At 46.2% G+C, this 12,843-nt stretch overlaps 2 protein-coding genes across 7 annotated transcripts in view; both read right to left on the bottom strand.

Moving 5' to 3' along the window:
• Window positions 1-30: 30 nt before the first annotated feature.
• Window positions 31-6,436, bottom strand: NME9 (NME/NM23 family member 9). The gene is made up of 8 exons (XM_033069277.1): window positions 6,334-6,436; window positions 6,106-6,229; window positions 3,665-3,722; window positions 3,013-3,116; window positions 1,812-1,883; window positions 1,266-1,379; window positions 715-789; window positions 31-120 (listed from the first exon to the last, which is right to left on the bottom strand). Exons 2-7 carry the CDS (start codon window positions 6,136-6,138, stop codon window positions 718-720), a joined length of 453 nt encoding a protein of 150 aa, XP_032925168.1. The 5' UTR covers window positions 6,139-6,229; window positions 6,334-6,436; the 3' UTR covers window positions 31-120; window positions 715-717.
• Window positions 6,437-7,777: 1,341 nt separating this feature from the next.
• ARMC8 (armadillo repeat containing 8) overlaps window positions 7,778-12,843 on the bottom strand; it is a 60,668-nt gene continuing 55,602 nt past the window's right edge. For all 6 annotated transcript variants that reach the window (XM_033068766.1, XM_033068762.1, XM_033068761.1 and 3 more), the window contains 3 exons: window positions 12,548-12,620; window positions 11,536-11,629; window positions 7,778-10,283 (listed from right to left, as the gene is read on the bottom strand). In XM_033068766.1, coding sequence (XP_032924657.1) covers window positions 10,250-10,283; window positions 11,536-11,629; window positions 12,548-12,620 — 201 coding nt within the window. In that variant the 3' untranslated portion in view covers window positions 7,778-10,249. The remainder of the gene's footprint in view (window positions 10,284-11,535; window positions 11,630-12,547; window positions 12,621-12,843) is intronic.

Consider the following 12,843-nt stretch of genomic DNA (forward strand, 5'->3'; position numbering starts at 1 on the left):
CGCGGAACACCAAGGGCACGGAGCCGGTGCTGCTGCCACACGGAAATCTTGTATTTATTGAAAAAACTCGCGTCTGTTCCACGACTGCCATTGTCATCCCGGACCCGATGGGTGCTCAGCCTCCGAGGGAAGAAAATGGACAAAATTAACAATAGGCGCAGAAAGGAAAGGAGAGATTGACATCCCTCACACTCCTTCATCCTACGGTGCTTCAGCTACAGCCAGGAGGGTTTTGCTTCGATTCTGGGGCCTAAGATTTGGTGTGCACAGGGCTAGGATGCAGCATTGTCTCAGAAAAGCCAAGAAAAATGTCCCTTTTAGGAGAAGAGGCAAAAGCCTTTGGGAATTCGTGGCTAATTTTAGAAGGAGATGGTGTAAGCAGATTTGGAGCTCAAGCATCTGTGTTTTCTTTTAAAAACCGCCTGGAAACAGCCATGTGGGGTCTCCAAGAGCTCTTACCAGGCCAGAAGGCAAGGAGGGTCAAATATAAGATAAAATGCATTGGAAGAATAAATATTCCCAGTTTCACAATGCCAGACACCCAAACTCTGCTGGGCTCTTGTTTGTGTTTCAAGGTGACTCTCCTCGTGTGCCCAGGTGGAGGAATGGCCCCTCTGCTGTCCCAGCAGCAGCTGAATCCGTGCTGAAGGTTCCAGCTTTTAAAGGTTCCAACTCAAGGCACAGAGAACATCCTACACCTGTGCCTTGCCTTACCTGTTAGTCCTTCTGCTGTTCCTCCTGAAGGGGAGCTGTGCTTCCCTGCTCTCTAGAGAAGGCTCTGTCTGGCACCTAGCAGCAACAGCACATGGATGAGCCAGGAACATCCCACACCTGCCCTCCGGGTGAGCCTGTGCCAGGCAGGGCCCCATGTCCCACCTCCCCCTGAGCAGGAACAGCTCTCCTGCAGTCTTGGGCAAGCTCAGCTCAGCAGGGACCGCAGAGGATCTGCCTGTCTGGGGTCACCTGCTGGGCTCTCAGTCAGCCGGGGGAAAACCATTGCCAGGAACAGGCCAGCAACGTCAGCAGAAAGCTGCCTTAGGAGCAGCAGGTCACACACAGATAAGACCTGCTCCTCAGAAATGTCATTACTTTAGACCACTCCCACAAAGCCAGTGTCTCTGGTAATGGCTTAGGAGGTTGCCTGGGCAGGGGAAGGGATTTTTGCAGGAAATGGCTCTGGTTTAGAGCTACTCAGGCCCTGGGGAGCTGAACGTCTCCTCTTGCATATACATCTATGGCTGTTTGAAGCTTTAGTGACCCATTACCACCACAGGCTCTCTTCCACATAAATCCTTCCTTTCCTCTGCCAGCTGTTTCAGGATGGTCTTCTGCAGCAATGGTGCATTTGCTCCTCTTACAACAGCCACTAATTCTCCTCCCTGGAAAGTGTGGAAAGCCAATCAGTCAGCAAGTGCTCAGGTTGTGCTCTCTGGGCTCTGGAATTCCCCACAGCAGCACATCACCCACACTTATATGTACCAGACCCTCCTCCCCTCAGAGCTGCTCTGCCCCACAGCAAGAGGGAAACCTTGGAACAACCTTCTTTGTGCCTCCTCATCAGTCCCAGGATGAGGCAATGCACCTTGTGAGAGAAGTGAGAGGTTCTGTAGAAGCAGCAGACTGAACCTGAAGACTCCACAGGGCAGCACACTGGCTGTATATTCTTATCTGCACAGCATTTGATTACCAGCAGATACAGAGCAAATAAAATTGTCCCATCACACATTAAAGAAATAAAACATGCTCCCAAAAGGACTGATGTTCGCACCAGCAGGTCATGTTTATAGCTGTGGGAAAATATTTTCACTCACTGTATAAAAGAGAAAGACAGGCTCACACTGTCCTCTGTATTTTTCCAGAGCATCAATGGAATCAACTTCAGCCTAAAAGGAATGTAAAATAAAATAGGTGTTTCTAGAAAAGCATTTCTGCTCCAGAGGGATGAACACACAAGTGCCTGGAGTCAGACACCCTCAGCTGGCTGGTACTCACCCCCTAACACACAGAAAAACCTCTCTGGGTCCCAGACTTAGGGGACAAAATTACACTGGTCAGAACCAGGGGCACAGCCAGCTCACAGCTCTGTTCCAGTGCCTGAGAAGCAGGTAGATGTCACCTGCAGGAGTTGGAGCAGCACTCCTGTGGGACAGGGATATCTATTCCCAGCAGCTTGCTCGGGTGAGTCCCAGAAAAAAAGGCCTGGAAAGTGAATTCAGGGCTCCTGCCCATGAGGACTGAGAGAAGTGCCAGGAGGAACTGCAGTGGCAGCAGAGATGGGAGGGCTGAGCCAAGAGAAACCTCACTGCCCTTAGCTCTGTCCTCAGTCCAGAGCTGCCACCAGCCAGGAAAGGCACCAGAGCACACAGTCACCACATGGCTGAGGCAGTGAGGGACTTCAGCCCCAGAAGGGCTCCAGTCCCAGACCCTGCTCAGGGCAGGGCTGCTCTCAGTGGTACAGGAGGTTGCTCAAGGCTGTGTCAGTTTTGAGCTTTTCCAAGAATCAGCTCTGCACAGCACCCTGGGAACTTGTCCCAGTGTCCTACACTCCCACCTGAGTACTTTTCCCTTCTATTTACTTGGACCTTTCCCTGATGCAACTTATCCCATTATCTCTTGTCCTGTTGCTGTGTTTCCCTGACAGACATCAGTCTCTGCCTTCTCCATCCTCCCTCCACTGGACATCTGTCCCTTTTCCTCTCCAGGGTGAACAAATCCAGCTCCTTCAGCCTCTCCCTGTACATCAGAGCAATGTGTTAGTGACTCTGTCTAATGTTACTTGCTTAAGTAGAAATCTGGAAAGCATAGAGTAGTTGAAGCCTGAAAATCCTTAATGATATGAATTCTTATAGATATACCCAAGCCCCTGCATACCCAAGTGGCAGGTTCACTCCCAGCAGCTCCAACTCCTGCACTCCTAAGGTTTGGGCTAAATATTGGACAGATAAGTGATTTCAGCCCTCAGACTTCAGCTGGTTTCAGAGGTATTTCAAGCAGTGCCAAGTGAGATCTTACCACAGCAAAATGCAGGAGATTACTGCCAACTTCGTTCCTGATTTTTTGGAACAGATTCACTACTGGTTTGCATGGGCCACACCAGGCTTGAAACACATCGACAACTGCAAGCAGGAAAATGGGTCAGAACGAGGTACAAATGGGTCAGCTGGGACACAGACTGTATGCTAGAAGGGCTGGATACAGCTCTGAACTGGAAACCCTTGCAAGATTTGAAATGCTGCATCAGAGGAAAACTACATTACAAAATAAGCTAAGAATGATGTGGAGGAGTCTTCAGTAGAAACATGGACCTGGCTGTGACCTTGGAGGTAGCAGATTTGCCAGGGAAAACTGCTGCACAGAGGCAGAGCACATGAGGTTGTCCCAAGAACCTTGAGAGCCAGGGCTGTTCCTTGTGCTGGGAACAGTCCTGTTCCAAGCAGTGGAGACTGGGCCAGCACTGCTTGGATTGCATGATGACTGTCCCACATAAATGAAGAGGACTACAACCTCCTGCTGGTCTCAACTTGGTTAGAATATTTTTTCTTCCATTCAGGGTAAAGGGAATGGAGAGACTGACGAAACATCCTTAATACTAATAATTCCTAACAGACCTGTTGTCCTTTCAACACAGAACAAGAGCAATTCAGTGTGCTGAGCAAACCCTTACCAATGAGTCCTTTGAGACACAGCACTTCTTCCCAAAGCTCCTGGCTAGTAACGTTAATCTGTGTGGAAAATTGAAAAACACAGTAAAAGCCACAGTAATTCATCAGGTACTACCCAGTTGCTGCAAACATGTTGACAAATCACTCCAGAGGAACACACCTGCCTGAAGAGGCATTACCTGAGCACTCAGGAAACTCCTCTGACTGTGAGTCTCTCACCTCTGACCAGCTGATTGGGATGTCTCACAAGATCCCAGAAAAGGCAGAGGGAAAGGGCAGCAGCATCCAGCCAAGGGCAGGATCCTCCCATTCAGTGGCACTACTGAACAGTGGCTGCCTGGGGATCCCAGACTCAGTTTGCAGAGAGTTGTTCTGGGGCTTGGCTGGGGACCCCAAACTGGGATGCCAGACCCAGAGCCCCTTGTCAGGATCTCCATCTGCCTGCCCAGGGTTCCAGTTGAACCACACCTCGTTCAGGGCCAGTCCTCACAGGGTTTATGAACCACCTGATTTTCCAGCAGCAGTTTCTCACCTTGCCTGCACACAAACTCTACTCTTTGAGATGTTTCAGCCTTGACAGACTAACTAAACTAGTAAATACACAGGTTCCATGATGTGTGGGCACTAGAGGGTGGTCTGAACCCAGCATGTCCTTACCTGAATTGCCAGCTGTTACCTAAAAACTTCCAAAGCACAGTGAACAGAGAACACAAAGTTCTAGGCTGGGAGGGGCCTGTGGAGTCCTTCATCTAATCTCCTGCACAAGTCAGAGATCAGCTTGCTCAGAGATTGACCCAGTCAAGGATGCCCTAGACCATTCCATACACAGCACCACCCACTCTATTATCCCACACTCCCAATACTGTTCTTAGAAAGGATATAATCCTTAGCATCTTCCCCATCTTACAGGACTTGCCCTTCAGTATGTACTTAGAAAAAGACAGAGTTAAAATAAAAAAGGCTTATTGGGAAACACAAGATCTGGTTTTGTTCATCCTGAACAATGAAGATTCCTAATTCCTTTCTCATCAACCCCAACTACATGTAGACTGTAGTGAAAGACAGTAGGTTGCATCAAGACCAGCTATTTCACAGTAATTAACAACAACGGGCATTAAAGGGCTGCTAAAATCTCACAGCCTAGAATTCCAAAAGTGGAAACTCCCTCTCACAGGTGTTCAGAGCTGTGTCACTGGGTGTCACACAGAGCAGTTTCTCCAGGGCCTTGTCTCACTCAGGGAACAGGGAGCTGTTTAGACACCTTAATCTATTTGCCTGTTCAGCACATGACCCCAAGCTTAGTTTTCTCAGACAACACCTGCAGAACTACAAAATCTAATTATTCCTAGTGCTGGGACCACCCTCAGAGTGCTTCAGAGAATGCTAATGAGTCTAAATTATTACAACAGTATTTTGTGATAATGAATTTGGCCATGAGTTCAACTGCTGGACTCAAAGTACTGCTGGCATTCTTCAAGGTGCTTTGCTGATTTGGAGGCTTTTCTTAAACAAAACCAGATCCCTTCCAGGACATCCCCTCATGTCCTGCACAGGTTCAGCTTTCACGTTCAGATATAAAAAAACCCCCCTTTTGCAGATGTAGACCCAGATTTCCCTTCACTGCCAAAGGGGCACAGTCTAGTTCACGTCAGGTTCCCCATCCCACAGGAACACAGCAGGACAAGCAGCAACATTCCTACCTTCATAAAGTGCCCTTCTTTCCTTGTTACATTGTCCACATTTCCAGTTCAAACAGTGAATAAACAAGGTCATAGAGCCCATAGTCTCTTTTATTATTTCTCTCCTGAGAAGACTGAACTACTCTCAAAATTTGAAGCAGACCTGCAGAACCCAGTTTCGGTTTTCAATGTTTTTGTGTCAGGAACTGCTCTTTCATCCCTTCTCTCCATGCAGTAGTTACATAAAGCATCACTAGGTCACCTGTGCAGTGTAAACAGGAAAAACTCCTCCACACATCACTATGAAATAGATTTTTAGCCTTTGAGTCTTTCTTTTACCTCCTAGCTTTTCTGCCTTTACAGCAATCCTTCTGAATACATGACCTGGTTAAAAACATCCAGTAACTTGTGCCATCCAGGAGATGTGCCAACCCCAGTTCTCTAACTGTCTTCTGAGCTACTACCTCACAAAACAGGCATTTTGGCCACTGACAGCAGCTAAACCTGTGCTAGGCCCCAGCAGACCCAAACACAACCTGCAGCCCTGCAGCAGTTCTCTGTACACCCCACAGCCCTTACTGGGGACATGTGTGACCTGCCAGGTCCTTCCATGCTTCCCACCTGCCTCCAGGAATGCCTCTTCCCCAACAAGGACCTTGGAGTGAGGCTTTTCCAGCAGAATCTGAAATACCCCAAGACTGAACTCCATCCTTTGCAGTTACCGAGAGTTTACAAAGTCTGCTAAAGGCCTGGCTACTACTGACCTGCAGCACTATCTCCTTTTTCTTTGCGGCCATCCCTCTGCAGGAACAGGTCCTTTGAGCAGCTGTCCCAAGCACAAAGCACTACAGATGGCTTCTAATCACCTGGATCCAAGTGCTGGCCAACCTGTACCACAGAGAGAGCTTTTTACCTGTCTCTGCTGCTCCAGCCTGGACACAGCACTCACAGCATCCCTCCAGTCCTGCTGCAGTGCCCCAAGCTGGACACACCTCTGCTCACACCTCCTCCAAGAGCCGAGGTGCTGCTGCAGGACCTTAATGGCCGCTCCCTTCCAGGGCCTTGTGCAGCAGCTGGCAGCAGCCCAAGGCTGCCATGGCAGCGCTGGCATTGCCAGGGCAGCGTCAGCCCAGCCCAGCCCAGCTCAGCCCAGCCCACCCCGCTCCGCTCCCTCCCCCGGGCATGCCGGCTGGGGCCTGCAAGTTCAGCTCCATCTCCCCTGGGACTCCTGGAGCAGCAGCTGCAGGTGGAGCCTTTCTCCCTCCTGTGCCTCACCTGCCTAGCACCCCCCAGCCCAACACTCACCCTCCACTCCAGTCTTCCCAGCTCTCTCCTAAACTGGGGGCTCGAAGCAAGGCGTGGGATCCAGGCGTGACCTTGGAGCACTGAGCAAAGGTGTCTCCCTCCCAACAAGGAGGTTTGGGGAGGTTTGTGGTTTTCTTTTCCTCTCTGCAGTGAGAGCAGTGCCAGTGCCCAGCAGCCCTGGCAATGCTGTTTAGGCAGGGCTGCTGCTCTTACCCCATCCCTTCCCACATCTGGGCACTTGGCTGCAGAAGCACAGCTGGAGCTGCTTCTTGTCACACAGCACACGACCCTGCTGGCCTGCTCCTCCAGCTGCTCACCATCCTCCTGGCTGAGGATTCAGGTTTTGGTACATCAATGCCCCCAGAGTATCTCTTTTTGTGGCTATCAGCCTGCAGAAAAGTCCTGATGATTTTGACCACCACAGACAGTTTGCAAACTGACGGCTCTTCTGCTCACATTTCAGGATTACCAAAGCCCTTTTAAAGTCATTCTCTACTCTTAAATAACCTAATCTTAGGCACCTCAATTATTCCTCTGCCTGCTGTGTCACTACTTCAGCAATTTTGCTGAGGCACAGCATCCATGGCAATGGGTAAAGTGTGTAAAAATAATTTTTTAAAAGTATGCAATGTTTGCCTTTACAATATCCTGGCACAAGCTGCTTTACTCAGTTTCTTTTACTACCACAATGCAAATCTGTGACTGGAACTATTGTTCCACATACGTTTTATTTGATTTTCTGTTTAGGAAAGATCCAAATGCAAAATGAAGGTGGTGGGGAGAGCCAAGGGTACCACTGTCTGGCAGCTGGTGTCCCAAATCCCCCACTCAACTATTGACTTTGTAGCATGTGTAACCCATATATAAAGAAGAGGACATACTTATCAACATCCATTAGGATGGATTTTCAGCAGAGAAATGGCCCAAGAACAGCAGAAATCCTGGTGATTCATATGATGTCCAGACAAACTTTGGTTCTGTAAGCAACCCTGGATTCACAAGCTGCTGCTACCTCATTAAGTTGGGAAAACTCTGTGATCAGGAAAGTCTGTCCCACTGTGAATCTCAGGCTGCAGAGAAGCTGGCATGGAGAGCTCATATTTCTTCAGGAAGCTGAGAAAAATCTAGATGTTCTGGTAAAGTTCTTTTTATTTACAGTATTCTTCTTTTTGTACATACCTATAGCAACATCAAAAATTATTCACAAAGTTTAACTGAACGTAAAAATGTTCTCATCCAACAGTTTGTCTTCCCTAAACCCGTGGAAAATGTCAACTCTTCTCATGCAGCAACAAGATTGTCTGAGCATTGGTTTTAGTTTTTCTGGAGAATTTTAGGAAACCACCTCAAAACTTGTACAGAAACACTTTTACTCACCTTTTTTCTGAACACCTGTAGGCACCAAAGTTCTATAGAATCAAACTAAGACTTGCTTTAAAAACGTGAGTTGGGGAGTGATGAGAAGAGATACATAAGAACTCGAGCTCCTAAACACAGACAGGAGTGCAAATGGGGCAGGGAGATGCACACTGGACAGTTTTTCATTTACAATACCTGCCTCAGAACTTTTTTCTCAGTTCAAGCAAAAATATATTTGATTGAATTTTTTAAACAAGACTTTGCTTCTGAGATACTGAGATTTAACAAGTTCTCATGTATTTTTTAATTTCCCTTTTGTTCAACCCCCAAAGTCCATCATGAAACATTTGCAGAAGGACATTAAAAAACTGCCAGTCACTTACTGCAATGCCTGGGGAAAAAGTGTCAGGTGCTCACTTTTATTTGTCTTTGAGAGTGGAAGAAGTTACAAGAAATGCAGATATTCTCCTTTGCAACCAAGTGATAACAGTAATCTGATATACAGCACATTCAAATTCCAGGCCAAACTGTGGTCACATTTTCTGACACAAAGAGTTACCTTGGAAAAAAAGTAAGGCTGTCATCACAATTTGACCTTTTGATTAGAAATAAAAGAATTATATAATTATCAAAATTGGTTAGCAAAGTTACAGACTTCTCTCCTTGCTGCAGCCTTCCTGAAGCTCAGTGTAAGAGAAGAAGGATTTGGTTTAAGACGATGGCTGCAAATTCTAGTGCCTGTTAGTGCTATGTAAATAGAGTGTCTGGGGAGTCTGACTATGAACTATGGTCTAAACTGAAACCAGAAAGGAGACCTGGGCAGAGTCAGAAACCTGAACTGCTTGAGGAGACTGGGAAGCCACTGGCTCTGCCATGCCAGCCTGAGCTTACACAGTCCCCTTCACTTGCACTTTTGTTTCCCCCTGCAACTTGCAGGCACCATTTCAGGAACATACAGACACTCAGGGCTTCTGGATGCAGTCACACCCCACCAATTATCCAGCAATCTAAATCCATGCATGTGTGTATAGCTGCATATATACAGAAAATATGTAGTAACATTACTGAGCTATAAAACAAGACGGAATCCCCAGGTTTTCCATCCCTTCCCCAACTTAATGCACCCAGTTGATCATTTGTGGAAATAATTTGGAAGTCGCTTAACTGTTAGTGGAGATAAAGGATGCAAAACAAAAACAATCCCTAAATCCTGCTGGCCAGCTCTTTCTAGTCTCTGGAAGGTGTAACTTCTGCAACACACTGTTTGCTCTGCTGATAACAGTGATCAGCAAATCTTTCTGACCATGAATAAGCCAATCCTTCAGCAATTAGCCGAGCAAGTTCCTGGCTGGCAAAACAAGAGCTTACTCCTGCTGATCTCGCAGCCACCTGCTTCTTTCTGAAAAGCATCAGCCATGCTAACCCTGAAGTATGAGCTTGTTTTCCAAACATGTAAAGAAAGCCAAGCCCAATCCAGTTGGGCCATTCCATGGATTTGAGCGTGTCATTGATACCAGGTGACCTTGTATTGTGGCAAAGAACTCTTGGACCTTGTCAGTACAGAATGTGCTGCTTGGAATTTCAAGTCTATTGTCTCCCTCTATTTTTCTCTTTAAAAATGAAGTATAATGTAAGTTAAGCTGAAGTTCAGAAATGCATATATTTTACTTAAAAACATTCATCTGTTCAAAATTCAAAATAAACTTTATGGGATACAACAGTTTGGTTTTTTTCTTTTTAAATAACATTTCATTCAAACGGTATATAATTCATTGAAGTATTCGTACAGCAAACAATGGTTAACCCTTGAAAACCTGTAGAAAAAGATTTTCACACAAAAAAAAGGAAAACCAAAAGTGAGGTCTCACACCCACACACTCAGCCCGGCACACACACACACTCGAGCACCCACGCACCCACACAAGGCTGCAGCAAAAGCAGAGAATTGGAGGCCCAAAAGGAAAACGATGACTGATTGTTCTATCTGAGAGTCCAGGTAGCTCAGGAAAAAAAACCCAAAAACCAAAACAACCCCCCCCGAGTCCTCTGAGTAAAGAAACTACCTCAAGAAAATTCTCAAGTGCACTGGAGACCTGATCATTCGAACTGTTTCTGCAAAGCAGCTCCCTGCACCTGAGAAAAATGCAGCCCAAGGTGACTTGTGCAAATATAAGGAGTCAGGAGTATCTCCTGCTCTTCCTTAAGTAGACATGAGGGGTGTCCATAGATTCAATTAGTCTTTGATCATGCAAGGTACTGCTGGAGTGCTGTCTTCGCCCTGCAAGAAAGAACAACCCATTAATTACAGGAGTCTGGCTTCAGCAGCAGCTTCATGGGCAGGCTCAGAGTGTGCCAGCAGAGAGGGAGGGATGATGGCTGAGGAAAAGGCTCCCTCACTTTGGAAGAATCTGGCCCGTGGTGCAGAAATGCTCTGGGTGGGTTGTAACTGTTGAAGAATCCACCTGGCATCCAAGGATAACCTGATCTAGCCAAGGATACTGGATCCCAGCACAGACTGAGGCACTCCCACATGGTGGGGCTTGGGATGTGTGTCATACACACCTTCCAAAACCCCTCAAGAGCAGTCACTGAAGAGCAGTTGCTTTCTGTAATACAGGGGTACCACGGAAAGCAGCTCTTTGAGCTGAGAAATCAAGAAGTGTCAACTCAGAGTATACTAAAGGCACATTAGTCCTGGCAGGAATCCTGTAGGAATACTGGCCCCACCAAAAACATACAGGAGGTGAGAAGGAGGAAGGAGCCAGTCTAATAATGCAATATATGTAATCTAATATTGCATAATGTTTTTGTTAAAACAAAAACACCTCCTAAAACTCCTCTGGGGTTACAGTTCCATCATCACATAGGCTAATTCTGAGTTTCCTCCCTCCTGAAGTGAGACACTTTGCTCTTCCTTTGTCCTCCACAGCTTCCAACCTGCTACCATGAACTTAACAGACTTTTCCAGGACCTGATACAACTCATTAACACAGAAGATTATTTATTTGTTTCTTCCCAGTTTGCTGCCATGATCACAAGCCATGATAACAGCCCATGGAGGGGGCTGGTGTGGGATATCAAAATGTTCCTGATGATCATTTTCAGTGCTAAAACTCTGGCATAGATTTTAAGATGAGAAGCCCTAACTTTACTACAAAGATGTCTAAGAAACCAGAACATCTTTCATAAAACCAAGAATAACACATTGAATGCACTTCTTAAACAACTGTACAGTTTTGAATTGTGTTGTCTGTGTGTGACATCTTCCAAAGGTCAGATTTTTTCCTTTACTTTGTGGAAGAAATGTGGGCTGTTGGCAACTGTAGGTGGAATAATTGTAAAAGGTTAACATAAAACCCCAGTAACTGTTTTGGTTTTACATGTGTTTGGGAAGCAGCCAGATGATCTGTGTGGATACTAACACAGGTAACAGCATAGGTGTGTGCAAAGTTGCTGTTGGGCTTAATTAGCTTAAAATAATTTAATTGAGATTAACAACTGTGGTGATGCTGTATTAGCTTCATACTCACTTGTCACACAGATTTGGATCTGAGGACTGACTCAGTTTATGTAGAATATCTACGATTCCCATGTCTCGGAGTTTGTCTTGGCGCTCCTGTGAACCTGCAACAACCACAACAAATCTCATTGCTGGGATGGCACCAGCCCAACTGTCTGCAGGACTGCAGAGAGGGGTGGGAGCAGAAACCAGCTAAAGGAGGGGTCAGGAGCAATGTCCAGCTAGAGCACAGCCATGGAAACACTCCCTCAGCTCTGCCTGCTTCCCTAGGGAGCTCTAGCTTCTATTGTTGTGCTCTGTGTGCACATCTTTGGAGCCAAGAACATCTTGAAGGCAAAAAAATCTTTACCCTAAGGTAACCTGACTTCAGCTGTTTTACTTTCATCTCTGTGATATCACAGCATTTGGATGCAGAGAACATTCCCCTGGAGGTGCTTCTGAGCTTGAGTTTTGCCCTCTCCTCCTCTCACCATATTCCCCGGAGCAGCACCATCCTTCAGTCCCCTCCTGGTAAGCTCCCACTCTCCCAGGCCACGACTTCTCACCAAAAGCCCAACCCATTGCTCCCAGTTCCACCCACAAGTACTTCAGCTGGTTTTGGCCCAAGCCTCTCAAGCCATCCATACTATGGAAGATTTCTTTGCCAAAAATCCCCTTCTAATAAATTTCTTCCCTCCAGTGAACCTGTTCCTTCCAAAAATGAGTTTCCATAGCCCCTTTAAGATCTGAGAGCTCTTACAAGAATTCTCTTTCACTTCAGTTTCTTTCACTCAATTGTTTTGAGACTTCACAGAAATGCTACAGATGAAAACTTCCCACTGTGTCTCCTTCAGAAAGCTCTCTGCATCCTCCTCAGTGTCTCCTGACCACTCCCACATATTCCATACCACATCTACAGTGATGTTTCCCATTATTCTTTGGATCCCACTGCACTGTGCACTGCAAATATTGATTACTATGCAAGAAAAGCTTTTTGATCAGGAGAGCAATTTGTCTGTGCATTAATAAGGAGGATTTCTTACCTTCCTCTTCATTCCATATGAGATTAGATATACAGAACATGGCAGCAAGCTGTAGTTTAGCATTTGAATGACTCTAAATATAGAAAAATAAAACTCAAGTTTAGAAGAAGAAATTCAGAAATTCACAAGACTTATTATTTTGGCATTCATAATGTAATAAATAAAATAGCAAAGCTGGGACTAATTCTTATCTACAACTTCTCTGAAAGATAGGGCCATAATATAAGGCACTTGAGTAGTGGTCAATCACTTCCTTCCAAATGTTTACTGACATCTCCAAGATATGCCTTTTCCAA

The sequence above is a fragment of the Catharus ustulatus genome, chromosome 10 (assembly GCF_009819885.2).
Source record: "Catharus ustulatus isolate bCatUst1 chromosome 10, bCatUst1.pri.v2, whole genome shotgun sequence".
Taxonomy (NCBI): domain Eukaryota; kingdom Metazoa; phylum Chordata; class Aves; order Passeriformes; family Turdidae; genus Catharus; species Catharus ustulatus.